The 19,102-nt window shown below is 40.2% G+C and overlaps 1 protein-coding gene across 5 annotated transcripts in view; it reads left to right on the forward strand.

The window, feature by feature from the left end:
• The window catches only part of GABRG3 (gamma-aminobutyric acid type A receptor subunit gamma3), a 524,307-nt gene that overhangs the window by 434,364 nt on the left and 70,841 nt on the right, over positions 1 to 19,102 (forward strand). For all 5 annotated transcript variants that reach the window (XM_038386893.2, XM_043492577.1, XM_038386894.2 and 2 more), the window contains one exon: positions 1,871 to 2,008. In XM_038386893.2, the coding sequence (XP_038242821.1) occupies positions 1,871 to 2,008 (138 nt within the window). The remainder of the gene's footprint in view (positions 1 to 1,870; positions 2,009 to 19,102) is intronic.

A 19,102-nucleotide genomic window follows, 5' to 3' on the forward strand; every position in this document is an offset into this window, starting at 1 on the left:
CTAGAAAATCACTGGGATCCACAAAGTCCAGGTAAGGCACCTAGGCTCCCATACAATGAATGGGGAGAGATAAGGACCTTAGCCTGCAATTCACAAAAAACCAGTATGCTAGGCAGGCAACTGGAGTGTGTGCTTAACCCCCTCTTGGTTAGGTGCTTATGCTGTTTCATCAGGAGGTCGAGAGGAAGACAGCAACCTCCCTCATAATTTTAGCTCCGTGGTTAGGGTACTCACCTGGGATATGGAGGACTGCCAGTTCAACTCCCACCTCCACTTGAAGGGGACAAAGGATTTGAACCTGGCTCTGCCACTGCTCAGCTGAGTGCCCTAGCCGCTGGGCTTTGGGGTATTCTGATATGAAGGCTCCTTCAGTCTCTCTTATTGAAGCTGTTACACTCTCTGGATAAATAATTAAAGAGCAACTGGAGCAGGTAGACTGAGCCCTGGGTCTCCAAAATCCCGGATTGGTTCCCTAACTACCAACCTATAGAGTAATTTTCATGCTTGAGCTCGCTCGCTGTGCTCACTCGCTCATTCTCCAGTCCAAATGATGCTTCAGGTAGTTATCCAGAGTGCAACAACTTCAACCGAAGAGATTACAAAGGACCCCATACCAGAATATCTCAGAGCCCTATGGTGAGGACACTCACCTGAGAAATGACAGATACTAATTCAAATCTCCTCTTTCCCCTCAAGTGGAGGTGGGACTTGAACTGGGGGTCTTCCCACATCCCATTTGAGTACCCTAACCCATGGTCTGAAAGTTATGAGGTCCTCCCCCACTCCAAACTCTTCTGTTTTACTTTACTTCTTTTATTTAAACATAGAGGCCGAGTGAGCTTAGCTTCCTACAGGGCAGTGATCCCAAAACTGAAAGTTTGATGCCTAAAATAGGAATTAGGATGCCTAACCCCTTTTGTGTACCCAGGCCTATAGACTTAACTAATGAGGGCATATTGTTCTTTTCTAGACATTCTTATTGTTATGGTTTATATGAATGAATTTCTGGAAGGTCTCTGCTCATTCAAATATAGAATTAAATATTCTGTAAATAAAGAAAGAAATGTAAATATTGGGCCACCGAATTAATAATTTAGTGGTAAAAGAAGGCTTAAGCCCTTTCAGTTGTATGGATCATGTGGTGATTACTACATTTCCTGGCCTTTAAAACTAATCTGATTGAAATCACATTCTGACAAAAGCTTTGCTTTGTTGCATTGTGCTTAATTCATTTTTGAAATATCATGGTATACACTGTTAATTTAAAAAAAATAATCAGTCTTGTTCAATGATTTATTTTCCTTTTTGTTAAACTTCTCGCATTCTGAAAGGTTATTTGTAAAATAAACCGCTACAGACACTCTTCCACACTAAACTATCATAACTCACAAACATTTTTTGGCCAGAAACCTGAAAAATGTTTGGCCAAATAATACCATTTCTTAGTTTTCAGGCAAAAAATTTCAGTCTTGGTGTTTTTCAATTAAAAATAACTTTAAAAAAATCTAGGAAAGCAGATATTTACCACAAAAATATTTTTTAGAAAACCCAATTTTCATTTAAAAAATTTCAGCAGAAAGTTTTTGACCAGCCTTAATTTGTCCTTTCCCCACAACTTCCTCTGAACTTTTATCTCTATAGAAATATATAACTGGGTACGTGAATGAATTAATAAAGTAATTTTTTTCAATAAGCTTATTCTTGCCAGGGCTATTGGTTCTTCTTGTCTATGCCATAATCGTATCTGCTGAATCGTATCAATAAAGTAACTGGAACAGACCCTCCAAGAGTTTTAACGTTCTCAAAAATCATAAGTATATTTTTCCAGCATCTCTTTAAGAAAGGTAACACTTTTTAAAAAAATTTACAGATGGCTATCCTAAAGAAGAAATGGTTTACAGATGGAGGAAAAACTCAGTAGAAGCTGCAGACCAGAAATCTTGGAGACTCTATCAGTTTGACTTCATGGGTCTCAGAAATACTTCAGAAATTGTGAAAACCTCTGCAGGTAGGAATTGAATGAATGCTCACTTCTCAAGGTTAACTAGTTCAATATATAGTTTTCTACGCTCTGTGTATGACATGATCTCATCTGTGCCTTGAATCTGACAGCTTTCAGCAGTTAATCTACTACACTGCAATTTACTGTACATGTTTTACTTTAATTGTGTTTACGTTTTAACCAGTCAGGTTATTCTCTTGGCAAACTAAGGGCAAATGCTTTCCATAAATATTAATTTCAGTGGAAACTTCAGATATTCAGGATTCTAACTCTGTAGGTGTCTAACTTTAGGGACCCTACTTTGAATATGGTGCCCTTAAACTGCTGAAAAATATTGATTTTTAAAATGATCAACTTTTTCAATCACAATTGATATTTATGAACTCAGAATAAAATGATGAAAAATATACAGGGTACTATGTGTAGTGAGGAGTATTTGTTGAAAGTTTGTTTTCATTGAAGTACACTTTGAATTCAGGGAATTACAGTCTTTACAAGTGTTCATTTGAAAAGTGCCAAAATCCAAACTTCAATATAATTGACTATCTGTTTGGATTTCTAACAAAACCCTTCTCTCTTCCTCTCCTCTCTTCATAGTATTACCAACCTAGGAATAATATTAACTTGCAGCTGCTGATTACACCACATTTTAAGTTTCCACAATATGCTCATTCTGCAATTAGGTGTTATTAAATTATCCCTGCATTGAGACATATGTTCTGATCATTGATTTTTTTTTAAATAGCAAGCATGAAGAACATTGACTGTTATCTTAGCCCAGAGCATAGCGGTCGAGCTAATAAAATTAAACGTTTTCATGATTAGTTAATCTTTCATCTACTGTTTGAGTATTTTTCTTAATGTTTCAAAGGCATGGTACACCTCCAGCTGATGAATGTCTTTTTCCATTGACCTTATCAATTGATTTTAATTAAAACTTAATGGCCATTTTATTTCCACAGGAACCTTTTTCTGTCTAATAATGATAATTAATAATAAATGAACTATGCATTAAATGGCATAAATTGCTAAAATTGTAAAGTTAAACGTAACACAATATAAACAATAGATGCTTGGTAGATTAAAAACTCATAAGTCAACCACCATCTAAAGGTTATAAATGACACTGAAGTAAGCTACACATCAATAAATGTGGCAAGTGGTATTAGTAGCAGTCTGCTGCTTTAATATTAACCAATTATGAATTTTTAAAAAGCAGAATTTAGGTGCATCTATATTATTTATTGTGGAACACTGTGGATAAAGAGTAAAACGCACTGATCTATGGGCTTAACGTGGAAAATTTATGGATCATCCTCTTGCATCAGTAATGCATTCTCATGGCTGACAGACAGTTTTGTCATTGAAATGCAATTAACGTATTAGTAAATCCTTTGGGTATATGGCCTGGCTAAGGAGAGTGTTAACAAATTAAGCAAATGTAAAAGTTTGTTCTGCTATCTGAATAATGAATATGGATGGGTAAGTTCTTCAGGCAAGTTAACTGTGATCTGGGTGTTGATAGATCAAGGTCAAGCCCAGGATATGTTATGGTTCCAATATCTGTGACAGGAGGCATGAAACTAATTAGGAGAGATGGTGAGAAAGCTAGAGATAGTGTGAGTGACCTGCCGCTTCTATTCTGTGCTCACCAGGAGTCATGACAGCCTGACAGTTTTCATCAAGAAATCTTGTTAAATGCACAGAACAGTCCCATCTGAACTATGAAGCTGCTGGAAGCATCCTAATAAATACATGCTCCATTTAAACAAGTCAGAAGCCAGCTCCACGTAGTCATTTAAGATCACAAATAATAAATGAGGTAACAGGGCAAATTCCTTTTTAATACTCCTCTTCATAGACTCCAAGTTATAATTTACAGAAGCAGGCGAGATGTCATTACCTTTTTTATCCCCATTACCCTTGCTACTTCTCAGTCATGCTTCTGAGCAAAAACCAACCACATAGCATGTCTTCTGGAGTCCATTTCTTTTCTGCCATTAGATATGTACTGTAGACCAAATTTTCATGTACCAGCACTGTCATAGGATACACTGATCTAACATTTGGATGTTCAGATGGGCACTTAAAATGAGCACTGATGCACTAAATACTGATTTGAGCTTTCAAATGTGGGATTTGCATACCATGGTGAGGTACTAATGTTTGAAAATTGTGCTGATCAACCCTGTCTATCCAGATTCTTGTATGACCTTTGTCAGCATGATAGCTGAAAACCTGGTGTTTATGTGAAATTTTTAAAATGCCAATCTGGAAGTAGAGGGAATTCCTTATAAAACAGTGAGGGGTGCCTCAAAGAGAGGTTTTCTCTATCCAGATATTTATTGAGTGGATCAGTATTACTGGCTTTTCAGTATTTGAACATAAGAATATAAGAATGGCCATATGGAGTCAGAGCGATGGTCCATCTAATTCAGTATCCTGTCTTCCAACAGTGGCCAAAGCCAGGTGCTTCAAACAGAATGAACAGAACAGGGCAATTATCAAGTGATCCATCCCCCATCGTCCAGTCCCAGCATCTGGCAGTCGGGGACTAGGGACACCCAGAGCATGGGGTTGCATCCCTGACTATCTTGGCTAATAGCCATTGATGGACCTATCCTCCATGAACTTACCTAATTCTTTGCTGAACACATTTATAGTTTTGGCCTTCAAAGCATCCCTTAGCAATGAGTTATTTGGGTTATTGAGTGACTTGTATCACAAGATGATTTAATCTTTCAGTATGATGTATTCCACAAATTAGTCAAAATTTCCTACAAATTCCCAAAGGCCCTAATGTTCTGCAAGTTATCGTTGTCGTCAAAATTAAACAAATAACTGTTTAGGCTGTAGATGGACCCAAAGGAAATAAACATAACTGCCAACTAAATAATAAAATATAAAGCAAATTATTAAATTAAGATACAGAAAAGTTACAATATGCTAGAGATTTTGGGAAATCATATCAGGGAAGAGGGAGATGATGATAATTCCTCAACTGTAAGCTCTCTGGGGCAGCTCTTTTTCTTCTGTGTTTGTATAGTACCTAGCACAATGGGGCACTGGCCCATGCCTTGGGCTTCTAGGTGCTATAGTAAATATACATAAACAATAATAATGACTTTGGGCCATCATGATAGCAGAAACTATTGCCAAACTGGAGGTACTGGTATTTAAAAAAAAAAAAAAGCACCAAAAATTGTAAGGGGGCTATAGAAATTAATTTACAAGTAACAAAATGAAATGTATATAGGCCAGCGATTCAGCTGGTGTCATTAGGCGGAGAAACAAGCTGAAGATCTCACTCATTTATTTTGGCTCACAGATGAGTGTGGGAGCTGCTGGCAGTCTACAGATATATGAAGGATGTGAAAACCAAATCTTTGAACTTGCATGAGGTGAACTCTCTCTGTGGAGGCCTAATGAAGTTTGCTGGACACTGTAAGGGTCCCACCAGCCCTGATCTTTTTGCAGCATCAGGACCCATGGAAAACAGAATTATTTAGGGTGCTACACAGAGTACAATTAAGAGCAATGGGATGAAATTCAGAAAATAATATTCTGTTCCTCCCCGGGAAAACTGAAAACCTCCAACGCATGGAACATTTAAAACTAAACTAGACAAAGTATTAGAAAATATACTGTAGGAAACGGTCTTGCATTCCCAAGAGATGGACTCACTAGCCTAATGTCTTTTTCACTTCTAATGTATATGTTTCTGACATTTTATGACACAGTTACTTCCTTCCAGAATTGTTTGCATAATGTGAGACCTTTGTCAGTATCACCGGTATACCTGTCTGTGTCTCTCTATATTCTCTTCAGCAACCTTGCAGCATGAGTGCTGATAGCCTGTACAGGAACATACTGCTATTGTGGCCAGTATGTGTATAACCCATTCCCTGTAATATAATTTAGCCCATCAAGTGACCACTTCATGAGCTTAGCAAAGACCAGAGACAACATTCCATTAAAACTTTCTCTTTTAGAGATGTACATACATTTTGTGTAATTGAAGACATGGTCAGGGTTTTACAAGTAACAAGATGGTTGCTATGAGGACTTCACAATTACTGGCATCTAAACAAGATAACAAAAAAAAAAAAATCAATGCCCAAAATCATCAGAGGCTTAAAGCACAGCCAAAGTGGTATGCACTCAGGGGGAAGAGTAATCTGGGGTTTAATGACTTTTGCAGGCCAAAGAAGACTTGTATCTCTATAAACAGAGATGGTCCTAGGCTTTTTGTCTGCCAAATGGAAAAACATTTTCAGTACCTCCCACTTCATCCCACCCCTGCACCAGCTGAGGGAAAAAAAACAAATCTGAACCCCGGACAATCAGCAGAGCAAAAAAAGGGCAGCCAATCAGAAGGGAGCAAAAAAACAACCCCCAAACCATGAAAAGTACGGTGCTTTCTGGAAGTTGGCATGTAGGGCAATCATTCCACCCAGCCGCCCCTAGAGAACTGGCCCTGAGTATAAGGCCATCGGGAGAAATATTAGGCTAGTTGAAAACAGCACGAATACTATTTAGCCCTCTGGGACTGGGCTGTGGGAAAGGGAGACTACACATGAGAAAAAATCTTCTGTTCTTTCATATCAGGGTAACCTTGTTGCAGTGCAGTTTTTGTAATCCTTAAACCTAGGCTGTGTGCTGGCTGTTAATCACTTAAGTGTTAGCTTTTAGAGCATCATCATTTAAAAGCACAATGAGGCAAAAGGAAAGCAGGGGTCTGAAGGGGAAGAGGAATGTGGGGGAGCAGTTGCTGAGGGATCATGGGTGCCGCTGTAGTGTTGCTCTTCATTGCTCTCTAGTCTCCTTTCCTCCACTTTAAGCATGTACTTCCTTTTTCCCCACTCGAGTTTTTTATAACATTAAATCAACCCAAATATAGAGAGAGACTGGCTTCTTGACATCACATAACTCATATTTGCACTCACTTAAGGCCCTTTTAATCTGCCAAACTTGTGCAGTGTGATGGGGCCTTAGTGTAAATGAGAACTGGCCTCATTAACTAACAATACAAAGAGCATAGTAACTCTCCGAACAAAAGCTTTTGTTAACTAATCATTAAAACTGAGAGGTACTGCTCAAAGCAACATGTACTTTTGCACACATTATAAAAAATCCCCAAACATTACAAAATATGGCAATCACCAGCTAAGGTTATAAGTACACAAATTCATGTCTTTTAAAATAATGTGTGGTATTTGTATGTATTTGGGGGAGCAACTCATAACCTTAGCTGTTAACTAATGATTTTTATTTGGGGAATATGGATACACACATACATAAAGAAACTTTTTGAGTTTTGTGCTAATCGCTGACAGGAAAATGTTGTTCTGTTTTAGGAAACAAATATATTAACTATGAAAAGGCACATTTCCTGAAAGTCCTGAAATGCATTTGTGCTTATTTACGACTGTTTTATTCAAATATTTGAATGGCGGAGAAATTGGCATTATAAATATTAAAATAGCTTAAATTATACAAGCATGGAAATTCAATAAGTAAAACTATTCTGTTAAATTTCTACATTCTCTTAGCTGCCTTATTCAAGCTGCATTACAGGGTATGCTGTCTCTTTAGAACACCAGTGAAGGGAAATTTTTGTGTTAAGAAGATTGTCTGCCTGGGATTTGGAAACAACATAGCCCTAGATGTTGTCTGCAAACAGATTGCCAGTCCAGACCTGGGGAGTGGGCCATTGTGATAGTGTGCAAAAAGAAAAGCAGTACTTGTGGCACCTTAGAGACTAACAAATTTATTAGAGCATAAGCTTTCGTGAGCTACAGCTCACTTCATCGGATGCATCCGATGAAGTGAGCTGTAGCTCACGAAAGCTTATGCTCTAATAAATTTTAGTCTCTAAGGTGCCACAAGTACTGCTTTTCTTTTTGCGAATACAGACTAACACGGCTGCTACTCTGAAACCTGTGATAGTGTGGAATTTGTAGCAAGCTTACTCCACAGAACTGAAGGCATTTTAGAGCCAGTTAAATCACATGTGTAAGTATGACTGTGTTCAGGTTTGCATGCGGTATTGTAGCAGTGTTGCTCCCAGGATTTTCAGATCTGTGGCGCCTGTATGCTAGGCACTTCCCATCCACAACTACAAAGTCTTGCATTGAAGAAAAGATCTTGTATTATTTGAAAAGAAAAGAAAACCATGTGAAAGGAAAACATGGTCCAAGATCCTACAGTTTGTCACTATAGTATAGCCATTTTTAATTTTTTTTTGCCACGTCCATTCCAAAGCTAGGTGCCAGCTCTAAAGACATTTATTTAATGACTATTCATGAAGCTCAATTGTTTGTTAAATATCAGTGACATTTTCAAAGCACTGGTGGTTCCCAGCTGTGTCCTGATGGCACATCAAAGAGTGCTTGTCACATGAGTGCTCTTTACAGGACAAGCACTGTGAGATGTGTTCTCTCTTTTAAATGCCTGACTCGAAAAGATCCAGCACAGGGGTACATCAGCAAGACATTCCATGGAGTTAACCTCTAATGATGTGATCATTTGAGGCAGAAAAATGGGGTCTCAAAAATGTTTCAGATCATCCAAAAACCGCACTTGTTTCTAATAGCTTTACACTCTGCAGGAGCCCAGTCTATTTCAGCCAGGGCATATCGAAACCCAAAGCCCTTTAGCATTAAAATGAAATTGCTGGGGAAACTTGGATTTCAGGACATCAGAGCCAGATTCTGGTCCATGGGACTGCATACATAGAGTGTGTCTTCCCCTCAAAGATCTCATGTTTCTACATGGAAGGTATTCTGTGACCTCGTACGCCTAAATACCTGGACTCTGCAGAGGGCCCTCCAATTGCTCAGGGATCCATTGGAGGGGAAGGGCAGTCAGTGGGAGTTGAAGGGTACAACAGCATTATACAGGCTTCCTTATATCCAAGTGTGGCATCCAATGAGCTGTATCTCCCCCAGTGAGTCTAGAGTAATTGACCTTCAGCTTCCTCTGGTGTCTAGCACCTGCTAATAGGATGGGGTGCACCAGGAGAATCTAGCCCTCCTATTAAACCCACTAAGAGTGATTTTGATTATAGAGAAACTTTACTTATTTCACTCTAAGCGGGTCGCTATGATTTTAATCCTGACAGTGTTTCTTTACTGAGTTTGTATATCGGTTTAGGTGGGAAAATATGCTATTTAAGTCTCCATAAATGTAAGGGAGATGCTTATTTATTATGTATTTTCTCCTCTCCTCATATAGGACCAGATTATGCCCAACCCCTAACTTGGGGTCACAGTGTGGTTGAAAGGGGCAAAGAACTTCTCATACCATGACTTATGTAAGGCCTGGGCAAAATTAAACCCCCAACAAAGAGACTGTTCCCTCCCAATGTCTGTGGGAACCATGGCTGCACCTCCTCACATTCTGGCCTGAACACAGGAGGACTAAGTGTCACACATCCCCCAAAGGGATGTCACAGGGTCAACTTTCTGAGGCAAAAAGTTTCCAGCTGCGCACCTCTGTGGCAGCACAGCTCCCCTGCCCCTTTTATGCCCCTTCCTTCAGATTCAGCGAATTCTCAGAGCTGTGAGGCTGAAGATAACATTTGGAAGCAGAGGTCTGCTTTTGGGTTATTGGAATTAGGGACTGAATTTTAGGCTTGGCAAACCTATAAACTGTTTTTTTAGGTTTGCAGGATTAATGTGATCCATTTAAATTTACACACTTCTATTCCGGTCATTGAAACTCATAGCTTTGTTTTGTTTTCCTCCCAAGAGAAATTCAATTTTAGACTGGAATTGGCCCTCTAGACTCTTAGACTTTAAGGTCAGAAGGGATCATCGGGATCATGACAGCTGCAGCGGCACAGGAGCTAGCAAAAACAGCTGTAAACAGGGGAGTTTGAGTGGGAGTTTGTAAAGGGAGTTTGTATTGTGATGCTTGTTTGGGGTTTGTTTTTGCTGTGGGGGGTGGTCTTTTTGGTGTGCCTTGTGTTTCCCAGATTAACAGGATTTAGGTGGGAAGGCGATGACAGATACGGAGGCAGCTGTGGGAGTGACTCCTGTAGTGGAAAACACAATGAGGATGACTGGATGTGGAAGCTGTGGTATGTACATGATCCTGGAGGGGGGACCTGGTAAGAGTTTTTTCTGCATGAAATGCTGTCTGATAGAGCTGATGGAGGAAAAGATGAGAGGTCTGGAAATGCAGGTGGAAAGTCTGGTTGAATTTAGGAAGAGGTTTGAGCAGATGATGGAGCAAAGACATGAGGTATGTGAAGGGAAAAACTCAGACTTACAGATGGAAGCAGGGCTGGGGAATTTTGAGGGGAGACTGGGTGAGGAAAGTGGTCAGTGGAAGCATGTGACTAAAAGAACCAGGCAGAGAAAAAGACGGGGTAGTGAAGGAGACATAGAGCTTAGGAACAGGTTTGCAGAGTTTGAAAATGAAGAAGGGGCTCAGCGGGTAGTGGTGGAAGGTGGAAGGGCAAGGAAGAAGAGAAGAGAGGCTAGTCCTATAGGAAAAGGGGAAGAGTCAAGGGAGACTACACCAAATATGAGCCCCAGGAGGATACAGGATGGGTTGAAGAGGATTATAAGGGAAAATAGGAATGGAAAGAACTTGCAGCCAGAGGGAATAGGGGAGAGACTGGAGAATAGCACTGTCATCAGGAAAAGGCAGGTCTATGTAATCGGGGACTCTTTATTGAGAAGAATAGACAGGCCTATAACTAGAGCTGATCCAGAGAATAGAAGGGTGTGCTGTCTTCCAGGTGCTAAGATACGGGATGTAGACCTGAGGTTGAAAAGGATCCTAAAAGGAGCGGGAAAGAATCCCCTAATTATCCTTCATGTGGGAACAAATGATATGGCTAGATTCTCGCTGGAAAGTATTAAGGGAGACTATGCTAGGCTGGGGAAGACGCTTAAGGAAATTGAGGCTCAGGTGATCTTTAGTGGGATCCTGCCTGTTCCTAGAGAAGGGCAATAAAGGTGTGACAAGATTATGACTGTCAACAGATGGCTTAGGAGGTGGTGCTATAAGGAGGGCTTTGGGATGTATGGCCACTGGGAGGCATTCATGGACGGAGGACAGTTCTCTCGGGATGGACTTCATCTGAATAGGGAAGGAACTAGACTTCTAGGATGGAGGCTGGCACAACTGATTAAGAGAGCTTTAAACTAGGAATTTGGGGGAGATGGTTGGGAGATGTCCAGGTAATCTCCGCGCCAGATTTTTAGCATTGAGAGAGAAGAAGATGAAGTAAGAAAGCATACAGCCGTGGGTAGGAGAATGTATATAAGGAGCGAGGGCAGTGTGGATACCAGTCTAATAGGTTATACTGGCTGTAGAATGACTGTGCCTAATAGGGTACAAAATGTGAGTGAGGCCAAACCCTCAGGGTTTCTGCCAATCTACCATGGAGGAATGTTCCTTCCTGACCCCAAATATGGTCATCAGTTAGATCCTGAGCCTATGGGCAAAACCCACCATGCAGATACCTGGGAAAGTATTTTCCGTAGTACCTCAGAAACCTCCCCATCTAGTGTCCCATCTCCAGCAGTTCAGGATTTTTGCTACTGGCGGTTGCTGATGGGCCACATGCCATTGTAGACAGTCCTGTCATACCATCCCCTCCATGAACTTATCAACCTCAGTCTTGAAGCCAGTTAAGTTTTTTGCCCTCACTGCTCCCCTTGGAAGGCTGTTCCAGAACTTCACTCCTCTACACTGGCGCTTAACTTAAATAATTCTTCACCTTCCCTGGTAGTCATCCCTCTGATGTATTTATAGAGAGCAATCGTATCTCCCTTCTTTAGGTTAGGTTAAACAAGCCAAGCTCTTTGAGTCTCCTCTCATAAGGCAAGTTTTCCATTCCTTGAATCCTCCTAGTAGCCCTTCACTGCACCTGTTCCAGTTTGAATTCATCTTAAACACGGAAGACCAGAATTGCACACAGTATGAGGTTTTACCAGTGCCTTGTATGATGGTACTAACACTTCCCCGTCTGTACTGGAAATATCTCATCTGATGAATCCTAGGATTGCCTTAGCCTTTTTCACAGCCACATCACACTGATGGCTCATTGTCATCCTGAAATCAACCAATACACTCAGTCTTTTTCCTCCTCTGTCTCTTCCAACTGATAAGTTCCCAGTTTGTAGCAAAAATTCTTGTTAGTCCCTAAATGCATGACTTTGCACTATTGAATTTTATCTCATTACTATTATTCCAGTTTACAAGGTCATCCAGATCTTCTTGTATGAAATTCTGATCCTACTCTGTATTGGCAATGCCTCCCAACTTTGTGTCATCCACAAATTTTATTAGCGCACTCCCACTTTTTGTGCCAATGTCAGTAATAAAAATGTTAAATAAGATTGGTCCCAAGACAGATCCCTGAGGAACTCCACTAGTAACCTCCCTCCAGCCTCACAGTCCACCTTTCAGTATGACGCTTTGTAGTCATCCCTTTAACCAGTTTCTTATCTGCCTTTCAATTCTCACATTAATCCCCAACTTCTCCTGTTTAACTAATAAATTCCAATTTCGAACTGTATTGAATGCCTGACTGAAATCCAGGTAGATTAGATCTACTGCATTTCCTTAGTCTAGAAAATCAGTTATCTTCTCAAAGAAGGAGATCAAGTTGGTCTGGCATGATCTACCTTTTGTAAAACCATGTTGTATTTTATCCCAATTATTGTTCACTGGTATGTCCTCAACTACTTTCTTTTTAAATTTTTTCCAAGATCTCGCATACAATTGAAGTCAAACTAATAGCCCTGAAGTTTCTGGATCACTTTTTTCCCTTTCTTACAAATAGGAACTATATTAGCAATTCTCCAGTCACAGAGCATGACCCCCAGAGTTTACAGATTCATTAAAATCCTTGCTATTGGGCTTTCAATTTCATATGAAAGTTTGTTTAATATTCTTGGATGGGGATTACCCAAGCCCTTCCGATTTAATCCCATTAAGCTCTATCTCCATATCCTCATTCCCATAGTCACTCTGCCACTACCTCTAAGATCTTCATTAGTCTCATTAAAACCTGAGGCAAAGTATTTGTTTGTTGTTGGGCCATACCTAGATTATCTTTAACCTCCACCCCATCCTCTGCTTAGCGATCACCCATCTTCTTGCCTTGTTTTCCTCTTATATATATATGACTATAGGACCTTTTCCTTTTGGTTTTAATTCCCTTTGCAAGGTTCAACTCTGCTTGGCTTTTGGCAGTTCTCACTTTAACCCTATACTTTCTGACCTCCAAGAGGTAGCATTTCTTGTTTATCCCTCCCATTTTCTATTCCTTGTAGGCTTTCTGCTTTCTCTTAATCACCTGTTTGAGATGCTTGCTCATCCAGTTTAATCTTCAACCCTTCTGTATGATTCCCCCCCCCCCCTTGCTTGGGATGCAGGCTTCAGATAGCTTCTGCAACTTTGATTTAAAGTAATTCCAAGCCTCTTCCACATTCAGATCCTTGAGTTCTTTGGTCCAGTCCACTTCCCTAACTAATTCCTTTAATTTCTTAAAGTTAGCTCTTTTGAAATCAAGGATCCTAGTTGCAGATCTATTTGTGTTTATCATTCCATTTAGTTTAAACTGAATTAACTCATGATCACTTGAACCAAGGTTATTCTCCACAATCAATTCTCTGTAAGTTCCTCACTACTCACCAATACCAAATCTAAAATGGCATCACCTCTTGTTGGTCCAGTGACTATTTGGTGAATAAATCTGTCAGCTATCCCATCCAGGAAAATCTGGGTTCTACTATTATTAGTAGCACTTGTCCTCCAATCTATATCTGGGAAGTTAAAGTCTCCCATAATCACACATTTACAGTAGTATTTATTAATTAAAACATTAAAGGGGTCTCTATCCATATTGAAACTAGATTCTGGTGGTCTGTAACACACCCCAAGCACTATAACAGAGGAAACCTCTAATACCTCTAATTTGTTCGTCAATTTGATTGGCCCCAACAGACTTTGTCTTATCAATTCTATCACTTCTAATTTCTTTATAGTCTAATTCAGCATTAATATAAAATGCTACTCCGCCACATTTGCCTTGATTTCTGTCTTTTCTGAGCAGCATATACCTTTCAATACCTGTTCTCCAGTTATGAGTACTGTTCCACCACATTTCTGTTATCCCTATAATATCTGGTTTCACTTCCTGCATCAGTAGTTCTAGTTCCTCCATTTTGTCACCCAGGGTCCTTGCATTGGTGTACAAGCATCTTAACTGTTGCTGCTTGGCTTTGCTCACATTCCTCGCCTGATTGGTTGCAGTCATTCTACTGCCAGTGTCACCTATCTGACTGTTATCAGCACTGTCCTTCCTCTTAATGTCCATTCTCCTACCCACTGCTGTTCCTTTCTCCATTGCTGTATCCTTCCTTACTTGATTTTCCTCCCTCTCAGTGTTTAAAATCAGGCATGGAGATTACATGAGCATCTCCAACAGTTTCCCTAAGTTCCTAGTTTAAAGCTATTTTAATGAGTTGTGCCAACCTCCATCCCAGAATTCTGTTTCCCTCCCTATTCACATGTAGTCCATCCCATGAGAACTGTCCTCTGTCCATGAATGCCTCCCAGTGGTCAAACATCCCAAAGCCCTCCTTATAGCACCACTGCCGGAGCCTTCTGTTGATCATCATAATCTTGTCTCGCTTTTATTCTCCTCCTCTAGAGATAGGCAGAACCCCACTGAAGATCACCTGAGCCTCCATTTTCTTAAGCATCTTCCCCCGCCTGGCATAGTCTCACCTGATACATTCCAGCAAGAATCTAGCTGTGTCATTTGTTCCCATATGAAGGGTCCTCTTCAGCCTCAGGTTCACATCCCATATCTTAGCTCCCGACAGACAGCACACCCTTCTGTTCTCCGGATCAGCTCTGATGATAGGCCTGTCTGTTCTTCTTAATAGGGAGTCCCCAATCACATAGACCTGCCTTTTCCTGGTGATGGTGTGATTCTCCAGCCTTCCTTCTGTTCTTTCTATCTGTGAGTCCTCTTGTCTTTTATTCCCCCTTGCAATCTTCTGAAAGTCACCATGTATCCTGCTGGGGCTCTGAACTCTGGGTATCTCCATTGGCTCTTCTCTTCTTCTTACAGGACTAGTCACTCTTCTCTTTTTTCCTTGCTCCACCTCCTTCACTTACTGCCTGCTGTGCCACTTCTTCACTCTCCAACTCGGCAAACCTGTTCCTGAGCTCTGTTTCTCCTTCACTAGCTGGTCTTTTCCTCTGCCTGGTTCTTGTAGTTACATGCTTTCACTGACCACTTTCCTCACACAGCAGTGTCTCCTCTGAGTTCTTCAGTCCAGCTTGCATCTGCAAATCTTGACTTTTCCTTTCAGCTTCTTCTTGCCTTCGCAAAAAGAAAAGGAGGACTTGTGGCACCTTAGAGACTAACAAATTTATTTGAGCGTAAGCTTTCATGAGCTACAGCTCACTTCATTGGATGCATCCGATGAAGTGAGCTGTAGCTCACGAAAGCTTATGATCAAATAAATTTGTTAGTCTCTAAGGTGCCACAAGTACTCCTTTTCATTTTGCGAATACAGACTAACACAGCTGCTACTCTGAAACCTGTCTTCTTTCCTTTGCTCCATCACCTGCTTGAACCCCCTTTGAAACTCAGCCATCGTTTCCACCTGCATCTCCAAGCCTCAGATCTTCTCTTCCCTCAGCTCTATCAAGCAGCACTTCATTGAAACGAAGCTCTTTTCATGTACCCACTCCAGGATCATGTACATACCACAGCTTCCACATCTGGTCATCTTCATGGTCTCTTCCGTGGCTTCGGTCACTACCACTGCTGCCTCTGTACCTGTCATAATCTTCCCACCTAAAGTCCTGTTAAGGGGGGAAAAAAGACTCAAACACTAAAACAAAATCACAACACTGCATTCCCACCCCAAATTTCTCCAACAGAACTCCCACTAAAACTCCCCTGTTTACAGCTCTGTTAGCTGCACCTGTGCCACTGCTCCTGTAAAATAAGATGTCTTCACCTCCTCACACAAATACACAAGTAAAGCTGGCATAAATTGGTACCTAGATGGTATTTTACTTTTTTCAATAAATTTCTCCATCCTCTCTGCTACTTTTATCAGTTTTTCTGTTTATGAAATTCACCCTTGCATGCAGGTCCAGCATAAGAACTTTGCATCACTTCAAGTACCATTTAACACCTTAAAATATGTCTTAAATAGTACTTAAGTAGGACATAGGCCTTCTGCTGGCCCACTGCATAAGGGTAAACATTATCCTCTCATTGTTTTTCACTGGGCCCACTTCTCTGCTCCATTTATCATTGAGTCATTTCTTAAACCCAGAATCTTTGCATAGCTTCAAAATTAGTTTTTGTGAGGTTCATATGTAGGGCTCAATTCTGCCCCCATGAATGTGTTCCTACTGTGGGACTTTCCCCCGGCATATGTGCTGGAACTAGGGGTGCTGGGGGCATTGCCACACCCCCTGGTTTGAAGTGGTTTCCATTATATACAGGATTTACAGTTTGGTTCAATGGCTCTCAGCACCCCCACTATACACATTGCCCCACTGACTGCAGTATGAACAGAATAAGGCCCATGAACAATTGACTGCAAATCCTTTCCCTTGTAATCAACAAATATAACTCTTTAATAATCATCTCTGGAGTAAGGGGATATTCTGAGCTTTCTTTCTTGGTGGTAAACAGTAATTTATCCTATCAGTGGAGAAATAGCCTGGTGTTTATGAGGTCTGACAATCTTTTGCTGTCAGAATATTACTCTACAGTACAATATTTGCAATAAATCAAGACCCTATTTAACGGTCATAATCAATAAATCAGTGTCTCTGTCTCCTTTTAAAAGAAATCCACACATCAATTGATAATCAGTCTGGTATAATATCTGCAATAAGTCATGACTCTCCTGGAGGAACATCGATTTCTCTTTTAACAACCTCCCAATTTTGTGATCCTCTTGTGTCCTTCTCATGCAAGATTTTGAGATTTCTGCTCTTTATTCATTTAATTTGTGAATTTACGTTTTGATTAAACAGGAAATTATGGATCATATCTTCTCTATTTTAGTGGTGTGGGCCGAGGGACATACTGGCCGCCGCTTCCAGCAGCTCCCATTGGCCTGGAGCAGCGAACCGCGGCCAGCGGGAGCCGCGATTGGCCCAACCTGCGGATGTGGCAGGTAAACAAACCGGCCCGGCCCACCAGGGGCTTTCCCTGCACAAGTGGTGGAACAAGTTTGGGAACCACTGAAGTAGACACTAGGAGGAACGAGTGTAGCACTTACCCTTGAGGGTGCACATATACTATATTTGTCTCCTCTAAAGCAGAGAATCAAGTGGATGAGCTATGAACCTTCTGAAAGCACATATATTATAGTGCAGTATGTGTCAAAGCTATACTTGCAGATGACCACTTGTTAATGAAACTTGTTGAAATTCTCACCTCTCCTCTTTTTCACTATGACCCGGACAGCTCTATTAAAAGTTGCATGCCAAGATTTAGGCACAAAGTTCCTATTTTCACACCCAAATAAGGAACCTAGATACCTAAAACAGTTGCAGTACCCAAGTAGTTGAGTGAGTATCCAGAGAAGGACATGGCACTCAGTTTAAGTGACCTAGTTTGAAAATGTGTGCTAAAATGTTCTGCTGAACTAAAACAAGTGAAAATGGCCTGAAATATAGAAGAATGCCATCGATGAATAGTGGCCACTTTGTACCTTTTTGATGAAAACTAGGGAAAACTTAAATCTCATTGATTTCACTTTATGTTCAGAATGGCTTTTATAGCTTGACTTGACAGTTTTGTAAAGAAAACAATAACCAGTTGATAGGCCAACATTTGATACAACGCCAACTGCAAATGATTGTATTCTAGTGTGTAGATTTTATATTGCTCAGCAAATGTACTTCAGGAAAAGTTATTTTGTCTCACTATAAAAAGACAAGCAAAGGTCATAGAAAGCTAACTTCTAAATACAGCAACTTAAGACCTGATAAAAAGCCAGTTGAAGCTAATGGAAGCTTTCCAAAGACCTGGGCCTTGGATCAGGTGGTTAGTTCTAGAATACTGCAACACCCTACAATTGATTACTTAAATTATCAAGTAAATAATTGTCCAGTAGATGGCAACTAGGAAAATGGTTCATCTTAAGAGGGTGCCATCAAATTAAAATCACACTTCTGTCTGAAAATGTTTTACCTTCTGTTCTTGCAAATAACACAGATTGCTATAACTGGAAGAGAGTCTCCATGAACAACCATCTTAAAAAAAAGAGTTTGGCACGTTCATGTTTTGAAAGACGCATATGTATCTAGCTTAATTAAGGTCATTAATTCATTTATTAATTCACTGCACCAGTTAGAATTCAGGTAACTATTGTTGCTTCTCTTTGTATTGGCCCTCCAGTGCTCTGTTCATTTAAAATAGACTGTTGTATAGATTCATTCATAGGGGCAACATCACTGTTGAAGTCTGATCATTGAAAAGTATAAAATAGCTCTGCGTAGAAAATAGCTGTTTCTACATGAAAAGTATGCCTTGCATTTTTCATGAATGCACAATGTGGTTTGCAAATCTTGATTCAGTGTCCTTCCAAATTAATAAATATTTACTATTTGTGTGGGAATACTGTCTAAGCTACTTAAAGTCAGTTCTTCAGTGAAGTTATTACTCTGGTATAAATATTGTAGCATTGACTACTTTAGCATTTTGGAGACATTCGTCACATTATTGTAATTTATTTACATTTTATTGCAGGCTGCTTGACTTAAGCCAAACATTTGAACAAGTGGTAGGCCAACTTCCTCTTGCATATATACAAAACTTCATGTTCTAAAACTTTCTGTTGGGTGAACAATTAAGTAGCCAAACAAAATTTCTCTCTAATTTATGTGATTCTGTTTGTTTAACTGAAGAAGAATCTTGAGGTTACTTTTGAAGTTCTAACTTTTTAGTATTAGCCTGACACTTGCTAAGTGTATGTGTGGACCCTGCTGCCATACACTAACGATTCTCTAAGCAGCTAGGATACAGTTACGTATTTAAGGCTTAATGGTGCCCTAGTCTTAATTAGGTGAGCAGGTGTGTAAGAC

This window comes from Dermochelys coriacea, chromosome 1, assembly GCF_009764565.3.
Source record: "Dermochelys coriacea isolate rDerCor1 chromosome 1, rDerCor1.pri.v4, whole genome shotgun sequence".
Lineage (NCBI taxonomy): Eukaryota > Metazoa > Chordata > Testudines > Dermochelyidae > Dermochelys > Dermochelys coriacea.